The 21871-nt window shown below is 44.4% G+C and overlaps 1 protein-coding gene across 1 annotated transcript in view; it reads left to right on the top strand.

Annotated features, from left to right (window-relative positions):
• LOC129853914 (endosomal transmembrane epsin interactor 1-like) overlaps positions 1 to 21871 on the top strand; it is a 56601-nt gene that overhangs the window by 3097 nt on the left and 31633 nt on the right. The window contains exons 2-3 of the mRNA XM_055920429.1: positions 976 to 1032; positions 17905 to 18015. Of these exons, the coding sequence (XP_055776404.1) occupies positions 976 to 1032; positions 17905 to 18015 (168 nt within the window). The remainder of the gene's footprint in view (positions 1 to 975; positions 1033 to 17904; positions 18016 to 21871) is intronic.

A 21871-nucleotide genomic window follows, 5' to 3' on the forward strand; every position in this document is an offset into this window, starting at 1 on the left:
GAACAAATGTCCTTCTGCTTTGAAAGTTGATAAACTTGTAACCTCACTTTTGAGAAAATGGCCCTAAAATGTTTTGGTACACCTACTGGAGAGGTCTTCTTAGTCTACACCCATTCAGCATCATTCACACCCTCTTAAGCTTTAGCCCCACCCAGCTCTTTAGGGCCTCACATGTGAGGCCGTGTACTAAACAACCATGTGAGGCTGTGTACTAAAGATTTCAAGACTAAAGGCTGGTTCATACTACGGGTGTGTTCGTAAATTCAATCTGGAGTGCCAGAGTGCGCTCTGGGCGTTCGTAAACTCAGCGTTGTCAGATTGTCCGTTAGTAAATTCAAAGTGGTTTGCTCTCAGAGCGTTCAGAGTGCACACTGGATGCTCTGGCCGAGGAGTAGGGTGGATCCGAGCATTCTGACCTAACAACAGCAGTCAAGCACCCAAGCTAACTGGCTAACATTGGCTAGCTGGCTAGCTACTTCCAGACACAAATGCGTGAAAAGCTCACTCTTACCATTTTACTTACCCTAGTAGAGCTGGTTAGGCTGTTTTCATGTTATCCAGAGCGTTGGTGACTGCAACTGTGCTGCTGGCAACAATTTATTTACGCTTTTTTGCCAATGTTTACTGACAGCGGCCATATTCAACGGGTGTTGAGCATTCGTAAGTTCGCCACTTATTTTGCACTCTGACACACTCAGACGAGTGCTCTGAAAACGGAGTAGATAGCCAGAGCGAATTTACCAGCTACGTCTAGTTGTCGCAGTGACATTATGAACATTCTATTGAAATGGCTTCTTGCATAGTGGAGTATTTTGTTTAGACATGTAGCTAGCTAGCTAACTAGCTAACTAGCTAAACAATGAACCATAATCCCAACTCATAACGTTACTACCCACGTTACTGTCTGTGTATGCACATGGTATACAGTATGTAACATTGCGGATTTCTGTATCTGTTTTTCTTCTTCTTCTCCAGGTGATCCTGTCAGGGATTGTTGGCCTCACAACATGGAGGAGACCCATGCTGCTGCTGGTAGGTGTCACGTTCTGACCTTAGTTCCTTTGTTTTGTCTTTTGTTTTAGTATGGTCAGGGCATGAGTTGGGTGGGTTGTCTATGTTAGTTTTTCTATGATTTTCTATTTCTGTGTTTGGCCTGATATGGTTCTCAATCAGAGACAGGTGTTAGTCGTTGTCTCTGATTGGGAACCATATTTAGGTATCCTGTTTTCTGTTGGGGTTTGTGGGTGGTTATTTTCAGTCTTTGTGTGTCTGCACCAGACATAACTGTTTTCGGTTGTTTCTTTGTTATTTTGTTATTCAGTGTTCTGTTTTGATGATTATTAAACATCATGAACACTTACCACGCTGCACCTTGGTCCTCACCTTCTTCCACCGATGACAGCCGTTACAGTAGGTCATATATCACAGAACTGTTATTTTTATATATGAGAGGGATCTGTACTTGCTTACTGTATGAGGGAACCGACTGTACTACTGTATGAAGGCCAGGGGTATTCAACCATTTTTTCCATATTTTTGTTTGAATATCGCTAGCAACAACAGAATAAACACATTTTGAATTAAGTACCTGCCATTAGCGACTCCTGGTTGGCTAAGTAGGTGGGGGGGAGTGCAGGCAGGTTTTTTCCAATTTCAACAGGCCACGCACATTGCTGTCAGGTGTATAAATTTGAGCACACAGCCGCGCAATCTCAATAGACCAACATTGGCAGTAGAATGGCCCGTACTGAAGAGCTCAGTGACTTTCAAGGTGGCATCGTCATAGGTGTTCATCACATTTTTCCCTGCTAGAGCTCCCTGGTCAACTGTAAGTGCTGTTATTGTGAAGTGGAAACGTCTAGGAACAAGAACGGCTCAGCCGCAAAGTGGTAGGTCACACAAGCTCACAGAACGGGACTGCCAAGTGCAGATGCGTGTAGTGCGTAAAAATCATCTGTCTTCAGTTGCAACACTAATTACCAAGTTCCAAATTGCCTCTGGAAGCAACGTCAGCACAATAACTATTAGTTGGGAGCTTCTTGAAATGGGTTTCCATGGCCGAGCAGCCGCACACAAGCCTAAGATCACCATGCGCAATGCAAAGCGTTGGCTGGAGTCGTGCAAAGCTCGACGCCATTGGACTCTGGAGCAGTGGAAACGCTTTTTCTGGCGTGATGAAACACGCTTCACCATCTGGCAGTCCGATGGACGAATCTGGGTTTGGAGGATGCCACGAGAACACTATCTGCCTGAATGCGTAGTGCCAACTGTAAAGTTTGGTGGAGTATGAATAATGGTCTGGGGCTGTAAACAATGGTTTGGGCTAGGCCCCTTAGTTCCAGTGAAGGGACATTTTTGCGCTACAGCATACAAGGACATTTCTAGAAAATTCTGTGCTTCCAACTTTGTGGCAACAGTTTGGGAAAGGCCCTTTCTTTCAGCATGGCAATGCCACCGTGCACAAAGCGAGGTCCATACAGAAATAATTTTTAAAGATTGGTGTGGAAGAACTTGACTGGCTGCACAGAGCCCTGACCTCAACCCATCAAACACCTTTGGGATGAATTGGAACGCCGAATGCGAGCCAGGCCTAATCGCCCAACATCACTGCCCAACCTCACTAATGCTCTTGTGGCTGAATTGAAGCAGGTCCCCGCAGCAATGTTCCAACATCTAGTGGAAAGCCTTCCCAGAAGAGTGGAGGCTATTATAGCAGCAAAGGGGGGGGGGGGGGGGCAACTCCATATTAATGCCCATGATTTTGACAAGCATTAGGCTAGACGCATTGAACACACACTATCCATACAACTCTATCAAGTATAGGTCTAATCAATGTAAACTGAATATTAATATGCCAATAATAATGATTTATTTAATTCATAGAGGGCTTTTAATTAGGTTGTAGACTATTTTACCTCATGCCTGTCATTGCTTTCCACCACTATCAACACCTCTTCTGGTTCCAGCTGCGTCAGTGTACATGGCACAGAGCGATGGCGCGGAGTCTCGTACCTTGGACAAAACATCCATAAAGCATTTGACGGCATCCTGTGCTTGCTCAGCATCAATTCTTCTTTTATGCAGGTGTGCAAAAATAATGTCCACTCGGGGCATTATGTGCTGGAACAAATCAAGGGAAAAAAGAAAATCCTTTAACATCGTCGAGAATCCCTTGGCTTCCCTGTCAGTGATGTTGTCAAAGTCATCAGAGGCAAGAATGGTTTCTAAGCACTCCTATAGTTCACCTTTATTTTCATGCACAGTGTTTACAACACGGCTCTGGAAATTCCAGCGCACTGTGCTGTCCAACACATTTATTTTGTTGGATCGTGAGAAGCAGGTTGAGCGCCTCCTTAAATCTGAGAAAAATACACAAGCCTGTGTAACTGCTGATGCTGCTGCTTGTTGCATCACCAAATTTCTTTGGTGTGCATAACAGTAGAGAAAGTGGGCATTCGGGTATATGTCTTGAATTTTCTTACTAACGCCACCAGTTGAACCGCGCATCACTCTTGCCCCATCATATGTTTGACCAATATGATTTATATTGTCTGCTTCTTGCTCTGGAAAAAGTAGGCCCAGATTTTCAAGGAGAGCCCTGCTGATGGTGTCTGCATTGGTGCCTCCTTCCAATTTCACAAATCCCCAATATCTCTCTTGCACAGTTTTGGCTGCGTCAATGTAGCGGAAAATGATGGCGAGCTTACAGTGCATCACATAGGTTGTCTCATCCGCTTGTATGGACATAAAGTCAGTGTTCTGTAACTCCTGTACAATGTGCTCTTGCATTGTGGAGAGCATACAGTCTAGTAGCTCGTGGGACGTGCCTTTAAAAACCGTAGCTGTGTCCAAGTGCTCTTTCATTGCAGTGTCCAGCGATGACACAAAATCAACAAATCACCTAAACACTCCTGGTTTCTCGGATTCCTGTGTTTTATCTTGTCCCCTTAGTGTTAGCTCAAATGCACCAAAGAATTTGACTCAGTCAATTAGCTTAGATAAAATGTGGTGATTTTTTTCACAAAGTGTTGCGAGCTGGACAGCCAAACAGCCATGCTTTTTTTCGTACCAGGTCCACGAGAAGGTTTGATTGAGCATATTGCCTCCCTCTGTCTTTCGACAATTGCTGGATGAAGATATCTGGTTTATCAAAAAAGGTAGGCGCGTGGATCAGAAAATCAGTCAGTATCTGGTGTGGCCACCATTTGCCAATCAACAGTGCTGCCTTATGCAGCACTGTTGATTGTGGCCTGTGGAATGTTGTCCGACTCCTCTTCAATGGGTGTGCAAAGTTACTGGATATTGGTGGGAACTGGAACACACTGTTGTACAGGTTGATCCAGAGCATCCCAACATGCTCAATGGGTGACATGTCTGGTGATATGCAGGCCATGGAAGAACTGGTACATTTTCAGCTTCCAGGAATTGTGTACAGATCCTTGTGACATGGGGCCGTGCATTGTACATCATGCTGAAACATGAGGTGACGTCGGATGAATGGCATAACAATGGGCCTCAGGATCTCATCACAGTGTCTTGGTGCATTCAAATTGCCATCGATAAATTGCAACTGTGTTAGTTGTCCGTAGTTTATGCCTGCCAATGCCATAAACCTACTGCCACCAAGGGGCTCTCTGTTCACAACGTTGACATCAGCAAACCACTCGCCCACACGACGCAATACACGCTGTCTGCCATCTGCCCGGTACAGTTGAAACCGGGATTCATCCTTGAAGAGCACACTTCTCCAGCGTAGCAGTAGCCATAGAAGGTTAGCATTTGCCCACTGAATTCGGTTACGATGCCGAACTGCAGTCAGGTCAAGACCCTGGTGAGGACGACAAGTGTGTAGATGAGCTTCCCTGATACAGTTTCTGCAGGAGTTCTTCGGTGGTGCAAACCCACAGTTTCATCAGCTGCCCGGGTGGCTGGTCTCAGACTATCCAGAAGGTGAAGAAGCCGGATGTGGAGGTCCTGGGCTGGCAGGGTTACACGTGGTCTGTAGTTGTGAAGCCGATTGGACGTACTGCCAAATTCTCTAAATTGCAAGCTCCCTCAAAACTTCAGACATATGTGGCATTGTGTTGTGTGACAAAACTTCCCATTTTAGAGTGGCCTTTTGTCCCCAGCACAAGGTGCACCTGTGTAAAGATCATGCTTTTTAATCAGCTTCTTGATACGCCAAACCTGTCAGGTGGATGGATTATCTTGGCAAAGGATAAGTGGTCATTAACAGGGATGTAAACAAATTTCTGCATTGAATTTGGAAAAAAAGGTTGTGCGTGTGGAAAATGTCTGATATTATATTTCAGCTCATGAAAAATGCGACTAACACTACATGTTGTGTTTATATCTTTGTTCAGTATATATATTTTTTGAAAAATCTGCTCTTTTCATTTTTTTTCCCACAGGTGAGGTGCCACCCCTAACGCCCTAATTAGCAGGCCGCCATTGATACCTACTACAGTAGAAAAGAGCGGAATATCTTATTTTTAATGATGTCAACTTTATTTATCAACTCCTAATATTGAGGTAATTACAGTCATTGGAGCGTATTACACTCACTGGAGTATCTGACATACAGTGGTTATTCCTTTAAAAGTTGCGTCATATTGCAGCACAGCTTGCAGGCTGCCACAAAATTCTAACATGTCAGTCATTGTTGCCATTAATGCAAGTTAGTGCTAGTTTGAACACCAGGGGGCAACCTTGAGAAGCATTCGACAGTTTTTAAATATTGGCTGTTAGGGTGGCACATTTTGGGGAATTTTCAGAGATGGAAACTTTCCATGGGAATTAATATTAATACCATTTAACTGTAGATGTTTTTGCATTGGATATATTTACCATATATGGAGACAGAAACAAACCTTTTACCTTATCATAAGTAGGCATAATTGCAAATCATTAAATCCTTCCAATATATATATTTTTTTATGAAATAAAAATAAAATACATTTTTTATGAAATGACACATCAAAAGAAAGAGAATGTTGAATGATCCCCAATATCCATCACATCTCCCAAACACATTTTTAACATACCTCTGTAAAATGATAGTGTTTGAGCTAAAGCTTTGGTTGTCTTCCTCCCAGGCTTGCATGTCTTCTCCCTGGACCTCTTCAATGTCCACATCTTGAACATCAGACTCTGAGGCCTCATCTTCACTGTCACTTTCCAACCTTGTTGAGGATGGCTCATTGTCAGGCTCAGAAAGCCTCAAATTTGCCCGGATGGCCACCAATTTTTCAACCCTTTTTATTGGTCAGCCTGTTGCGTGCTTTGGTGTGTGTGTTCCCAAACAATGACCAGTTGCGCTCTGAGGCTGCTGATGTTGGTGGGAGGATGATGGAGGCAACAGGGGAAAGATCCTCAGATCCACAAAGTCCCTTCCACCAGGTGGCTGATGAGATATGTTGGCACGACTGCCATATTGCATCTCCATCCCAAAGCCCTTGATTGGAAGTGTACTTCGCCAGACTGCCAAGAACCTTGCCCTCATCCTGGCCAAGGTGGCGAGACATGGTAGTGATGACACCATAGGCCTTTTGATCTCTGCACCAGACAGGATGCTCTTGCCAGCATACTTGGGGTCCAACATGTACGTTGCGGCGTGTATAGGCTTCAGGCAGAAGTCTTCATGCTTTTTGATGCATTTCAGAACTGCAGAATCTGAACATCAGACAGGATGGCATTGTCTCCCGCAAATCCATGCAATAGCCATAGGTTTCAGGAGTTTCAGGCTGCTTACCACTCTCTCCCAAAATATATCATCCAGGAGAATCGTCTTGATGGGGCTGTCAGCAGACTGTGATATGGGCATTTCCTGGAGAGACTCCTTCCCCTCCAGGAGATGGTCAAACATGATGACAACACCACCCCAACGGGTGTTGCTGGGCAGCTTCAATGTGGTGCTCTTATTCTTCTCACTTTGCTTGGTGAGGTAGATTCCTGCTATAACTTGATGACCCTTCACATACCTAACCATTTCCTTGGCTCTTTTGTAGAGTGTATCCATTGTTTTCAGTGTCATGATGTCCTTGAGGAGCAGATTCAATGAATGAGCAGCACAGCCAATGGGTGTGATGTGAGGGTAGGACACCTCCACTTTAGACCAAGCAGCCTTCATGTTTGCAGCATTGTCTGTCGCCAGTGGAAATACCTTCTGTGGTCCAAGGTCATTGATGACTGCCTTCAGCTCATCTGCAATGTAGAGACCAGTGTGTCTGTTGTCCCGTGTGTCTGTGCTCTTGTAGAGTACTGGTTGAGGGGTGGAGATGTAGTTAATTATTCCTTACCCACGAACATTCGACCACCCATCAGAGATGATTGCAAAACAGTCTGCTTTCTATATGATTTTCTTGACCTTCACTTGAACTCTGCATCCAGAAAATGAGTAGATCAAGCATGTCTGGTTGGAGGGGTGTATGCTGGGCGAAGAACATTCAGAACATCTCTTCCAATACACATTGCCTGTGAGCATCAGAGGTGAACCAGTTGCATACACAGCTCGAGCAAGACATTCATCAGCATTTCTCTGACTACGTTCCTCCATTGAGTCAAAAAAACTTCTGATTACAGGAGGACCATGAGCTGTTGATATCGATGAGGTGTCTGATTCATCATTTTCACCTCGAATAGAAGTAGAGGGACTTTTGTCAGAGGTTGTGAGTGCTGAGGGAATTTTATGCACTTGGCCAGATGATTCTGCATCTTTGTTGCATTCTTCACATATGATTTGGCACAGTATTTGCAAATGTACACAGCTTTTCCTTCTACATTAGCTGCAGTGAAATGTCTCCACACAGATAGCGCCCGTGGCATTTGCCTTTAAAGATTAGTAAAAAAAGATTTTTAAAAACACACAGATAATTCAATGTACAGATAAATAGTTAAGCAGTTAGATTAAACAACTCCTTTGTAACATAAATGTTTTTTAAAAATGAAACATGAATTAACACTTAGTTAGCAGGCTCAAGCAAGCTAAAACCCATATGGTAGCAAAGACTAACTAGCATAAATTGTTAACAAGTTAGAAATGATTTAAATACACTTTGCTGTAGGTTACTATTTGCTAGTTAATCATGTATATCATATAAACTATATTCACCCCACCCAGTATTGTAATCAAAAATTACCAGAAAGCATGTAGTCCTTGGCTCAGACAGAGTAGTAGTGTGGGCTCAATATCATCTCATTAGTGTGCAAGATCTTGAGAATCAGCTGTACATGTGATGGAAGAGTGCACTGCACGTGTAATGGAAGAACTCACTGTGCATGTAGAGGGTTGCAATTCCATTGAATTGGGGATAGTGTTACACGGAGTGGAACAGGGGAATCCAAGAGCAGACTCATACGAGGAGACTGGAATTGAAGTAACCAAGGTATTTATTGAAACACGGGGGGAAGATGGAGTGCAGGTCAGGGGAAGCTCAGGCGGGTTGCAGGAAACCAGATGCGGAGGCTGAGGGTGGAGCGAGAGGGTTTGGGACAGGGTAAGCAGGTCCGGAGGGGAATCCAAGGAACTAGTAGAGTGGGAAATCCAGGACAGAGTAGCAGGATGACGAGACATGGGACTGGAGACAGGGACCAGAGACAGATCGGGCAGAACTGTAGCGGAGAGGAAAACAGCGTCAGGCAAGGAAAATAGGCACATCAGGATCTGAATAGTAGCAAACGGCTAGAAACATTGACTGAGCAGAGATTACTTCCTGGCAGCGTGGAAGTAGCAGGGCTGAGTATTAGTAGAGGTCTTGATTATGGAACAGGTTGCAGCTGGTGGGGATCTGCTCTGACTCCAGCACACCTGTTTCTGCCCACACAATCACTCACACACACACACACACACACACACACACACACACACACACACACACACACACACACACACACACACACACACACACACAGAGAGAGAGGAAAATAACACTTTGGGAGGCAGCAGGTCAAGGAGATATAGGATGAGCAGTAGAGGGCGTTGCAGGAGCAGATGTGACAGTTTAACTAAAATATGCCACAAGATCTAGAATTGCCATGTGTATCCCACAAAAAAGGTTAACAGTTATAAGCTAACTTTTTTTATTAAATTGAGCAAAATTCCCAATTTTCTTGAAAGTTTGACTATATGGGATCAATTTTTTTTTAAATTTTGCTTAATTTACTTGATAAATATGATCGTGTTTCTATTCCATGAAAAACGAAAATATTTTTTTTATTGTAGCTGTTTTTAGCGTAACTTACTTATTGGCATAAAGGCCAACTTCAATATACAGTATATCATTCAATCATTCATACATTTGTGCATGTCAATCAATACAAGTCATCCATGTCTTTAAATACAGTCAAGCATTTTAGTTATAAAACGAAATAACAAAGGGAGCTTTGAATAATTATACAATCAATAAACCGCCACGTTGGCTAAAGCGATTTAAGTCATGAATGCATTGACTGTTTTTAATATTGGCTGTACTAGAGAATTGAAAACCTTTTTTTGTTAGAACAGACTATATGGGATTGATTTTTCAAAATGTATCTAAATTTGATTCATGTGATATCATCTTGTTTCTGTTCCATGAAAAACAAAAATGCATTTTTTACTGTAGCTGTTTTTAGCGTAACTTACTTATTGGCATAAAGGCCTACTTCAATATACAGTATATCAATCAATCATACATTAATTTGTGCATGTCAATCAATACAAGTCATCCATGTCTTTAAATACAGTCAAGCATTTTAGTTGTTTAAACTAATAGCAAAGGGAGCGTGAAAAAGCACCCGCAAGTACCAGTCACGGCAAATGGCAAATGCCTCTGCCTGCTGGTAAGCTTTCTTGACTTGACATACAGTGCATTCAGAAAGTATTCAGACCCCTTACTTTTTTCCAAATTTTGTTATGTTACAGCCTTATTCTGAAATTGATCTTTTTTTCTCATCAATCTACACACAATGACAAAGCTAAAACAGGTTTTTAGAAATGTTTGTAAATGTATTAAAAATAAAAAACAGAAAGTACATTTACATTACATTTAAGTCATTTAGCAGACGCTCTTATCCAGAGCGACTTACAAATTGGTGCATTCACCTTATGACATCCAGTGGAACAGCCACTTTACAATAGTGCATCAGATCTTTTAAGGGGGGGGGGGGGGGCAGAAGGATTGCTTTATCCTAGGTATTCCTTGAAGAGGTGGGGTTTCAGGTGTCTCCGGAAGGTGGTGATTGACTCCGCTGTCCTGGCGTCGTGAGGGAGTTTGTTCCACCATTGGGGGGCCAGAGCAGCGAACAGTTTTGACTGGGCTGAGCGGGAACTGTACTTCCTCAGTGGTAGGGAGGCGAGCAGGCCAGAGGTGGATGAACGCAGTGCCCTTGTTTGGGTGTAGGGCCTGATCAGAGCCTGAAGGTACTGAGGTGCCGTTCCCCTCACAGCTCCGTAGGCAAGCACCATGGTCTTGTAGCGGATGCGAGCTTCAACTGGAAGCCAGTGGAGAGAGCGGAGGAGCGGGGTGACGTGAGAGAACTTGGGAAGGTTGAACACCAGACGGGCTGCGGCGTTCTGGATGAGTTGTAGGGGTTTAATGGCACAGGCAGGGAGCCCAGCCAGCAGCGAGTTGCAGTAATCCAGACGGGAGATGACAAGTGCCTGGATTAGGACCTGCGCCGCTTCCTGTGTGAGGCAGGGTCGTACTCTGCGGATGTTGTAGAGCATGAACCTACAGGAACGGGCCACCGCCTTGATGTTGGTGGAGAACGACAGGGTGTTGTCCAGGATCACGCCAAGGTTCTTAGCGCTCTGGGAGGAGGACACAATGGAGTTGTCAACCGTGATGGCGAGATCATGGAACGGACAGTCCTTCCCCGGGAGGAAGAGCAGCTCCGTCTTGCCGAGGTTCAGCTTGAGGTGGTGATCCGTCATCCACACTGATATGTCTGCCAGACATGCAGAGATGCGATTCGCCACCTGGTCATCAGAAGGGGGAAAGGAGAAGATTAATTGTGTGTCGTCTGCATAGCAATGATAGGAGAGACCATGTGAGGTTATGACAGAGCCAAGTGACTTGGTGTATAGCGAGAATAGGAGAGGGCCTAGAACAGAGCCCTGGGGGACACCAGTGGTGAGAGCGCGTGGTGAGGAGACAGATTCTCGCCACGCCACCTGGTAGGAGCGACCTGTCAGGTAGGACGCAATCCAAGCGTGGGCCGCGCCGGAGATGCCCAACTCGGAGAGGGTGGAGAGGAGGATCTGATGGTTCACAGTATCGAAGGCAGCCGATAGGTCTAGAAGGATGAGAGCAGAGGAGAGAGAGTTAGCTTTAGCAGTGCGGAGCGCCTCCGTGATACAGAGAAGAGCAGTCTCAGTTGAGTGACTAGTCTTGAAACCTGACTGATTTGGATCAAGAAGGTCATTCTGAGAGAGATAGCAGGAGAGCTGGCCAAGGACGGCACGTTCAAGAGTTTTGGAGAGAAAAGAAAGAAGGGATACTGGTCTGTAGTTGTTGACATCGGAGGGATCGAGTGTAGGTTTTTTCAGAAGGGGTGCAACTCTCGCTCTCTTGAAGACGGAAGGGACGTAGCCAGCGGTCAAGGATGAGTTGATGAGCGAGGTGAGGTAAGGTAGAAGGTCTCCGGAAATGGTCTGGAGAAGAGAGGAGGGGTTTAGGGTCAAGCGGGCAGGTTGTTGGGCGGCCGGCCGTCACAAGACGCGAGATTTCATCTGGAGAGAGAGGGGAGAAAGAGGTCAAAGCACAGGGTTGGGCAGTGTGAGCAGAACCAGCGGTGTCGTTTGACTTAGCGAACGAGGATCGGATGTCGTCGACCTTCTTTTCAAAATGGTTGACGAAGTCGTCTGCAGAGAGGGAGGAGGGGGGGGGAGGGGGAGGAGGATTCAGGAGGGAGGAGAAGGTGGCAAAGAGCTTCCTAGGGTTAGAGGCAGATGCTTGGAATTTAGAGTGGTAGAAAGTGGCTTTAGCAGCAGAGACAGAAGAGGAAAATGTAGAGAGGAGGGAGTGAAAGGATGCCAGGTCCGCAGGGAGGCGAGTTTTCCTCCATTTCCGCTCGGCTGCCCGGAGCCCTGTTCTGTGAGCTCGCAATGAGTCGTCGAGCCACGGAGCGGGAGGGGAGGACCGAGCCGGCCTGGAGGATAGGGGACATAGAGAGTCAAAGGATGCAGAAAGGGAGGAGAGGAGGGTTGAGGAGGCAGAATCAGGAGATAGGTTGGAGAAGGTTTGGGCAGAGGGAAGAGATGATAGGATGGAAGAGGAGAGAGTAGCGGGGGAGAGAGAGCGGAGGTTGGGACGGCGCGATACCATCCGAGTAGGGGCAGTGTGGGAAGTGTTGGATGAGAGCGAGAGGGAGAAGGATACAAGGTAGTGGTCGGAGACTTGGAGGGGAGTTGCAATGAGGTTAGTGGAAGAACAGCATCTAGTAAAGATGAGGTCAAGCGTATTGCCTGCCTTGTGAGTAGGGGGGGAAGGTGAGAGGGTGAGGTCAAAAGAGGAGAGGAGTGGAAAGAAGGAGGCAGAGAGGAATGAGTCAAAGGTAGACATGGGGAGGTTAAAGTCACCCAGAACTGTGAGAGGTGAGCCGTCCTCAGGAAAGGAGCTTATCAAGGCATCAAGCTCATTGATGAACTCTCCAAGGGAACCTGGAGGGCGATAAATGATAAGGATGTTAAGCACAATCCTGTATTTACATAAGTATTTACATAAGTATTCAGACCCTTTGCTATGAGACTCGGAATTGAGCTCAGGTGCATCCTGTTTCCATTCATCATGCTTCAGATGTTTCTACAACTTGATTGGAGTCCACCAGTGGAAAATGCAATTGATTGGACATGATTTGGAAAGGCACACACCTGTCTATATAAGGTCCCAGAGTTGACAGTGCATGTCAGAGTAAAAACCAAGCCATGAGGTTGAAGGAATTGTCCGTAGAGCTCAGAGACAGGATTGTGTCGAGGCACAGATCTGGGGAAGGGTACCAAAACATTTCTGCTGCATTGAAAGTCCACAAGAACACAGTGGCCTCCATCATTCTTAAATGTATTTAGTTTGGAACCTCCAAGACCCTTCCTAGAGCTGGCCACCCGGCCAAGCAGCAGCTAATGGAGATCCATAATAGATACAAATACAGCCCGCTTGGAGTTTGCCAAAAGGCACCTAAAGGACTCAGACCATGAGAAACAAGATTCTCTAGTCTGAGGAAACCAAGATTGAACTCTTTGGTCTGAATGCCAAGCGCCACGTCTGGGGGAAATCTGGCACCAAACCTACGGTGAAGCATGCAGCATCATGCTGTGGGGATGTTTTTCAGCGGCAGGGACTGGGAGACTAGTCAGGATCGAGGGAAAGATGAATGGAGCGAAAACATTCTCCAGAGTACTCTGGCCCTCAGACTGGGGTGAAGGTTCACCTTCCAACAGGACAACAACCCTAAGCACACAGCCAAGACAACGCAGGAGTGGCTTCGGGACAAGTCTCTGAATGTCCTTGAGTGGCCCAGCCAGGACCCGATCGAACATCTCTGGAGAGACCTGAAAATAGCTGTGCAGCGACACTCCCCATCCAACCTGACAGAGCTTGAGAGGATCTGTAGAGAAGAATGGGAGAGACTCTCCAAATACAGGAGAGGTCATCTCAGACTCAACTGGATGACCATGCCAGAAAGCACCAAATCAGCAACAAGAATGTTGAGCGTCGATATGCTCATCTATTTGATCTTGAAGCATCACTGTCTGTTTGCTTATTTTAATTATTCATTATCCCCATTTCACAAGCAGGTTAATCATGTTTATTATTGTTTCGGGTACTGGTTAGATGACTTTGTAAATCTCAGTTTTCAGTATCTTGTGGCAGTGCTCATTGTCTTTTTTACACATGCTTCACATACACAAAGCCATCTGGTGTATCAGAAACCCAATCTGGTCCCCAATTTACCCCAACACCATGATTCATTCCCAATTTACCCCAGCACCATGATTCATTCCCAATTTACCCCAACACCATGATTCATCCCCTATTCACCCCAACACCATATGCAGATTCAGACTCCTCGGGTGCTCTTTTTTGGGAAACGTTGTGCTTCCACAAAGATGGTCCCACAAAGTTGGTTGGAGGTCCACACATCAGATAATTTTAACTTGAATGGTGAATATCTGTCGTTTTAAATTGTACTTTCAATCGTCCATAGGAAACCTATTGAAATCATAGAAATATAGATATTAGAATATACATGGTCATTTAAGTTGAGATTCGGCGTTGGGTTGACCAGCGGTCATCTTTGTGGTAGTAATTAGAAGTTAACATTTTAATTCAATTTACATTTGAATATTTTACCAGCTAAATTTCAGTGATATGAAGGGAAAGATCCATTCTATATATGATATTTATATTATTGAAATGACAGCCACCATGTATTCAAGAGCATGTTGTGTCAACCGATGGAGGTATCACACAATACAATTTGAGTAATAGTTCTGTTAAAGCTGCAATATGTAGCTTTTTGGGGTCCCCCCTTGGCTGGTAAGGATATCCTTGTCTCATCACGCACTGACCAGGTCGCTAGGTGTACTGTGCTTCCTCCGACACATTGGTGCGGCTGGCTTCCGGGTTGGATGCGCACTGTGTTAAGAAGCAGTGCGGAGGGCCTCCCGGGTGGCGCAGTGGTCTAGGGCACTGCATCGCAGTGCTAACTGCGCCACCAGAGTCTCTGGGTTCGCGCCCAGGCTCTGTCGCAGCCGGCCGCGACCGGGAGGTCCGTGGGGCGACGCACAATTGGCATAGCGTCGTCCGGGGTAGGGAGGGTTTGGCCGGTAGGGATATCCTTGTCTCATCGCGCTCCAGCGACTCCGGTGGCGGGCCAGGCGCAGTGCGCGCCAGCCAAGGGGGGCCAGGTACACGGTGTTTCCTCTGACACATTGGTGCGGCTGGCTTCCGGGTTGGAGGCGCGCTGTGTTAAGAAGCAGTACGGCTGGTTGGGTTGTGCTTCGGAGGACGCATGGCTTTCGACCTTCGTCTCTCCCGAGCCCGTACGGGAGTTGTAGCGAAGAGACAAGGTAGTAATTTCTAGCGATTGGATACCACGAAAATTGGGGGGAAAATGGGATAAAAAAAAATATAAAAAAAGAAGCAGTGCGGCTTGGTTGGGTTGTGTTTCGGAGGACGCATGGCTCTCGACCTTTGTCTCTCCTGAGCCCGTACGAGAGCCCGTACGAGAGTTGTAGCGATGAGACAAGACAGTACCTACTAACAATTGGGGAGAAAAAGGTGGTAAAAAAAGTAGATATGTTCTATATGCGCTATTTCTATGCTTCCCATTCTTACGTTTAGCTTCAAGCAGCTGAAAATACAATAAAAATGCAAAAATAAGATTTTTGCATTGTGCACCTTTAGTGCAACAGATTAACATCAATAATGTATCTTCAGACATAGCCTACCCCTTGGAAGACTTTTATTAGTGTAAAGAGGGTCTTAGTATTAATAACCTCAATTTGTTCAAAACGTGACTTCAGGAAACTGGAAGAGTGAGTGTTCAGTTGGAACTGGGGAGTTGGCGCTTGCCTGAGGGTGAAATCTGGAGTCGAGCTGTCTGTCCTGCAAGCTATGTATTTGTGTGTGTGTGTCCTGTGTGAGAGTGTGAGAGCGGACACACTGACTGAGTTAGGACAAATTAGTGACTGTATCCTCCCAGTCACAAAGAATACACAGAGCCCCACCTCTGACCTGAGTGATTTCCATGGCCGTGGTCGCCAGACAGATAGGGACAGACACAGAGAGACAGACAGCGAGACTGGCGGGTCACCATGCGTCCCAGTCTTAGCTCCAGTATAAATACCCCTCTGCCTCACTGTGAGATGGGGTGGGGGGCTGGATTTTGCCCATCCCCTCCCTTATGCCCGAGACCGCCAGGCGACCGACACGATTTTGCTGCTTGAGGCACGCTTAAAATAGTCAGATCTTTTCCGAGCCCACCTATTTGTGTAAGCTTTGAAAAGGGGTCATTTTCATATTGATTGACATACCCTTGGATGTTCTGAATTACATGCACTATAAACAAGCACTCACATCAAGTCAGTCTAATAGTAGTGTAGTTAAATTACCCATTGTATATTCCATGATGTCAGCTATCAACAAACAGGTATTGGTCTGTCTTCCCTCCTCTCCTTCTTCTTCTTTCTGTCTTTTTTTCAATAACAGTGTTTATATGACACATTTTTTCTGTCATCTTTTCTATCTGTAATTTTGTCTTGTGTTTTAATCATTAATGTTTTATTTGTTTTTACCATTGAGGACCACTTTGAAAACAAGTGTTTTAATTAATAATTTTACGTGATTTCCTCTGGGAATACATTGTTTATCTTGTTGTATATGTATTTTACCCAAATAAATTAAATTAAATTACAGTGCCTTCAGAAAGTATTCACACCCCTTGCCTTTTTTGACATTTTGTGGGATTAAATCGGATTTAATTGTATTTTTTTGTCAACGAAATACACAAAATACTCTTATGTCAAAGTGGAAGAAAAATTATAATATTTATAAAACATTTATGAAAAATAAAACAATATTAAATCTTGATTAGATAAGTATTCAACCCCCTGAGTCAATACATGTTAGAATCACCTTTGGCAGCGATTACAGGGTCTTTCTGGGTAAGTCTCTAAAAGCTTTTCACACCTGGATTGTACAACATTTGTCCATTATTTTTTTCTAAATTCTTCAAGCTCTCTTAAATTGGCTGGTGATCATTGCTAGACAACCATTTTCAGGTCTTGTCATCGATTTTCAAGTAGATTTATTTCAAAACTGTAACTCTGCCACTCAGGAACATTCACTGTTTTCTTGGCCAGCAACTCCAATGTAGATTTGGCCTTGTGTTTTAGGTTATTGTACAACTGAAAGGTAAATTCATCTCTCACTGTCTGGTGGAAAGTTGACTGAACCAGGTTTTCCTGCAGGATTTTGCCTGTGCTTAGCTCCATTCCGTTTCATTTTTATCCTGAAAAGCTCCCCAGTCCTTAAGGATTACAAGCAAACCCATAACATGATGCAGCCCACCACTATGCTTGAAAATATGGAGAGTGGTACTCGGTGATGTATTGGATTTGCCCCAAACATAAGACTTTGTATTCAGGATAAAAAGTGAATTGCTTCGCAACATTTTTTGCAGTATTACTTTAGTGCCTTGTTGCAAAAAGGATGTGTGTTTTGGAATATGTTTATTCTGTACAGGCTTCCTTCTTTTTCACACTGTCAATTAGGTTAGTATTGTGGCGTAACTACAATGTTGTTGATCCATCCTCAGTTTTCTCTTATCACAGCCATTAAACTCGAACAGTTTTAAAGTCATCATTGGCTTCATGGTGAAATCGCTGAGTGGTTTCCTTCCTCTCCGCCAACCGAGTTAGGAAGGATGTCTGTATCTTTGTAGTGACTGGGTGTATTGATACCGCCGTCCAAAGTGTAATTAATAACTTCACCATGCTCAAAGGGATATTCAATGTCAGTGAATTCCACAATTCCACTTTGACATTAAGGGGTATTTTTTTATGCCAGTGACCCAAAAAATCTAAAGTGTATCCTTTTTAAATTCAGGCTATAACACAACAAAATGTGGAAAAAGTCTGGGGTGTGAAGGCACTATGAATTATCTTTCCAGTCAAGGCCAGCTATGAGGGCCTTTCTCTTTCGTCATAAACAGTTGTATCCCTTTTTTTCTCTCAACTTCCCTTTTTTCCCTCTCTCTACATTATGGTTCTGTATTATTTTCCTGATGGGGATTTAGTTTTAACATGCTCTCTGATTTGGACTATTTTCCTATTAGGCTGTGTGATATGTTTTGCAAATATCTCCATTACTATTTCTCTCTCCCTCCCCTCTCTCTCCTCCCCCCACCCTTTCCCTCTCCCAGATGAATATGTTTGTGCTGTCGTCAGTGGTGTGTGTTCTTCTCAACCTGGCCAGCTTCATCCTCTGCTGTCAAGGAGCTCAGATGGTCTCCACCATAACCAACTGTCAACTGGTGAGACACACACACCCAGACATCACCCACATTCAGGCAGGCACGCACACACAAACCCACATGCATGTGCGCACAACACAAACTCTTTCCCTGATTTGAAATGTGTGTAGGTGTTTGATTGGTCAAGTGTGTGTGAAGATGTGTGTAGGTATCTGATTATGGTGTGAGACAGACAATGATTGAGGATAAGTGGATCATGATTATCAGTGATCTATTTTCACGTGTTTGTGTGGGCAATGTGTTGTTATTATAGGGGAGATTTAGATGTCTTAGGTGGCAGGCTGTACTCCTGTATTCATTCTCTCTCTATTTCTCTCGCTTTCGCTCTCTCTCTCTCTCTCTCTCTCTCTCTCTCTCTCTCTCTCTCTCTCTCTCTCTCTCTCTCTCTCTCTCTCTCTCACACTAACACATACACACACACACACACACACACACACACACACACACACACACAGCTTCTTGCATTCAGAAGGTATTCACACCCCTCCACGTTTTGTTGTTGTAGCTTGAATTTAAAATGTATTAAATGTAGATGTTTTGTCACTGGCTTACACACAATACCCATAATGTCAAAGTGGAATTATGTTTTTTTTTAATGTTTACAAATGAATAAAAATGAAAAGCTGAAATGTCTTAAGAAAATAAGTATTCAACCCTTTTGTTATGGTAAGCCTAAATAAGTTCACGAGTAAAAGTGTGCTTAACAATCACATAATAAGTTGCACAGAGTCACTCTGTGTACAATAATACTGTTTAACATGATTTTTGCATTACTTCCTCATCTCTTTACTCCACCATACAATTATCTGCAAGGTCTCTCAGTCGAGCGGTGAATTTCAAACACAGATTCAACCACAAAGACCAGGGAGGTTATCCAATGCCTTGCAAAGAAGGGCACCTATTGGTAGACGGGGGAAAAAAATATAAACTGACATTGAATATCCCTTTGAGCATGGTGAAGTTATTAATTACACTTTGGACGGTGTATCAATACACCAAGTCACTACAAAGAAACAGGCGTCCTTCCTAACCCGGTTGCCGGAGAGAAAGGAAACTATCTGATCTACCTGATGTCTCTTTCCTCTCTACTGGAGATGCCTACCTCAACAATGTGACCTCTCTACATCCTAATATCATCCATCATTTTTTTATTAGTCCAACCGGCCCCACACAGAGACCAGGGCTGTGTCCCAAATGGCACCCTATTCCCTACATAGTGCACTACTTTTGAACAGAACCCTATGGGTCCTGGTTCAAAAGTAGTGCAGTACTGTATATAGGGAATAGGGTGCCATTTGGAACAGAAACTACAGCTGGTTCCAGTTCAAGGCATATCAACATGGTACATTTTATTAGCCTAGAAATGTGCCGTCTCACACGTTAGACCTGCAGGAACTTCTCCCACCCCAAAACGAAGAGGAACACAAGCTGCGTATCAGACTGGAGCTGAGATCTGGACATCGACACACGCATGCGCATGCACACAAACACAAACACATAAAGGGTGTGACCATTGAACAGGTTGAACTCGTGGAGTAACATTGGATAGTCAGTTATCATGGTAAAGCCATATTCACAAAGTTGTTGTGAAGATGGGTAGAGGTATGTCTGTTATAAAAATAAATTCTGCATTTTTGACTCAAAGATCAACTGTTCTAGTTGTTCGGGATCTGATCTTGTTTACTTAATTATCTTAATTACTGTCCGGTAATATGGTCAGGTGCAGCAAAGAAAGACCTAGCAAAGTTTCAGCTGGCCCAAAACAAAGCAGCATGCTTTGCCCTTAACTGCGCACACAAAAGTAACCTCAACAACATGCATGTTAATCTTTCATGGTTGAGGGTTGAGGAGAAATTGACTACTTCTCTTCTAGTCTTTTTAAGAAAAATGTGTGTTGAAAACGCCTAACCAATATTTGCATACATTTCAGACACACCGTACATACCCCACTAGACATGCCACGGGTTTCTTCACTGTATCCAAACCAAAAACAGACTTAATGCGTTGCTCAGTTATGTGTAGAGTCATGTCATCATGGAATGCTCTGCCACCAGAGGTTACTCAGGCAAAAAGCAGGTTTAGCTTAAAAAAACAAATAAAAAAAACATTGTATCACAGCGCCTCTCCTCTTTCTAAAGATCTACACTGACATTTTCCAGACTCTCCAAAATATTATTTTGCTCAAATTTTGTGCACAAATGTGTTTACATACCTGTTAGTGAAAATGTCTCCTCAGCCAAGATAATCCATCCACCTGACAGGTGTGTCATATCAAGAAGTTGATTAAACTGCATGACCATTACACAGGTGTACCTTGTGCTGGGGACAATAAATGGCCACTCTAAAATTGCAGTTTTGTCACACAACACAATGCCACAGATGTCTCAGGTTTTGAGGGAGCATGCAATTGGCATGATGACTGCTGGAATGTCCACCAGAGCTGTTGCCAGAGAATTGAATGTTAATTGCTCCAACATCATTTTCGAGAATTTGGAAGTACGTCCAACCAGCCTCACAACCGCACGCCACGTGTAACCACACCATCCCAGGACCTCCACATCCGGCTTCTTCACTTGCGGTATCGTCTGAGACCATCCACCTGGACAGCTGATGAAATTGTGGGTTTGCACAACCAAAGAATTTCTGCACAAACTGTCAGAAACCATCTCAGGGAAGCTCATCTGCGTGCCCGGCATCCTCACCATTGTCTTGGCCTGACTACAGATCCTGAGGCCAATTGTCGTGCCATTCATCCGACGTCATCACCTCATGTTATAGCATGATAATGCATGGCCCCATGTTGCAAGGATTCAAAATTTCTGAAAATGTCCCAGTTCTTCCATGGCGTGCATACTCACCAGACATGTCACCCATTGAGCACATTTGGAATGCTCTGGATCGACATGTACAACATCGTGTTCCAGTTCCCGCCAATATCTAGCAACTTCGCACAGCCGTTGAAGAGGAGTGGGACAACATTCCACTGGCCACAATCAACTGCCTGATCAACTATATGTGAAGGAGATGTGTCGCAGTGCATGAGGCAAAGGGTGGTCATACCAAATACTGACTGGTTTTCTGATCCATGCCCCTACCTTTTTTTTAAGGTGTCTGTGACCAACAGATGCATATCTGTATTCCCAGTCATGTGAAATCCATATATTTGGGCTTAATGAATGTATTTCAATTGACAAATGTACTAATATGAACTGTAACTCAGTACAATTTTGGAAATTGTTGAATGTTGCGTTTTTATTTTTGTTCAGTGTGTACAGTGCATTCGTAAAGTATTCAGACCCCTTGACTCTTTCCACATTTTGTTATGTTACAGCCTTATTCTAAAATGCATTAAATATCACATTCACCTAAGTATTCAGACACTTTACTCAGTACTTTGTTGAAGCAACTTTGGCAGCGATTACACCTTTGAGTCTTCTTGGGTATGATGTTACAAGTGTGGCACACCTGTATTTGGGGAGTTTCTCCCATTCTTCTTTGCAGGCCCTCTCGAGCTCTGCCAGGTTGGATGGAGAGCATCGCTGCGCAGCTATTTTCACGTCTCTCCAGAGCTGTTCGATTGGGTTCAAGTCCAGGCTCTGACTGGGCCACACAGGGACATTCAGAGACTTGTCCCAAAGCCACTCTTGTGTTGTCTTGACTATGTGCTTAGGGTTGTTGTCCTGTTGGATGGTGAAACTTTGCCCCAGTCTGAGGTCTTGAGCGCTATGGTTCAGGATTTCATCAAGGATCTCTCTGTACTTTGCTCTGTTCATTTTTACCTCGATCCTGACTAGTCTCCCAGACCCTGCCACCACCATACTTCACGATAGGGATGGTGCCAGGTTCCCTCCATACG

This window comes from Salvelinus fontinalis, chromosome 4 (genome assembly GCF_029448725.1).
Source record: "Salvelinus fontinalis isolate EN_2023a chromosome 4, ASM2944872v1, whole genome shotgun sequence".
Classification (NCBI taxonomy): Eukaryota; Metazoa; Chordata; class Actinopteri; order Salmoniformes; family Salmonidae; genus Salvelinus; species Salvelinus fontinalis.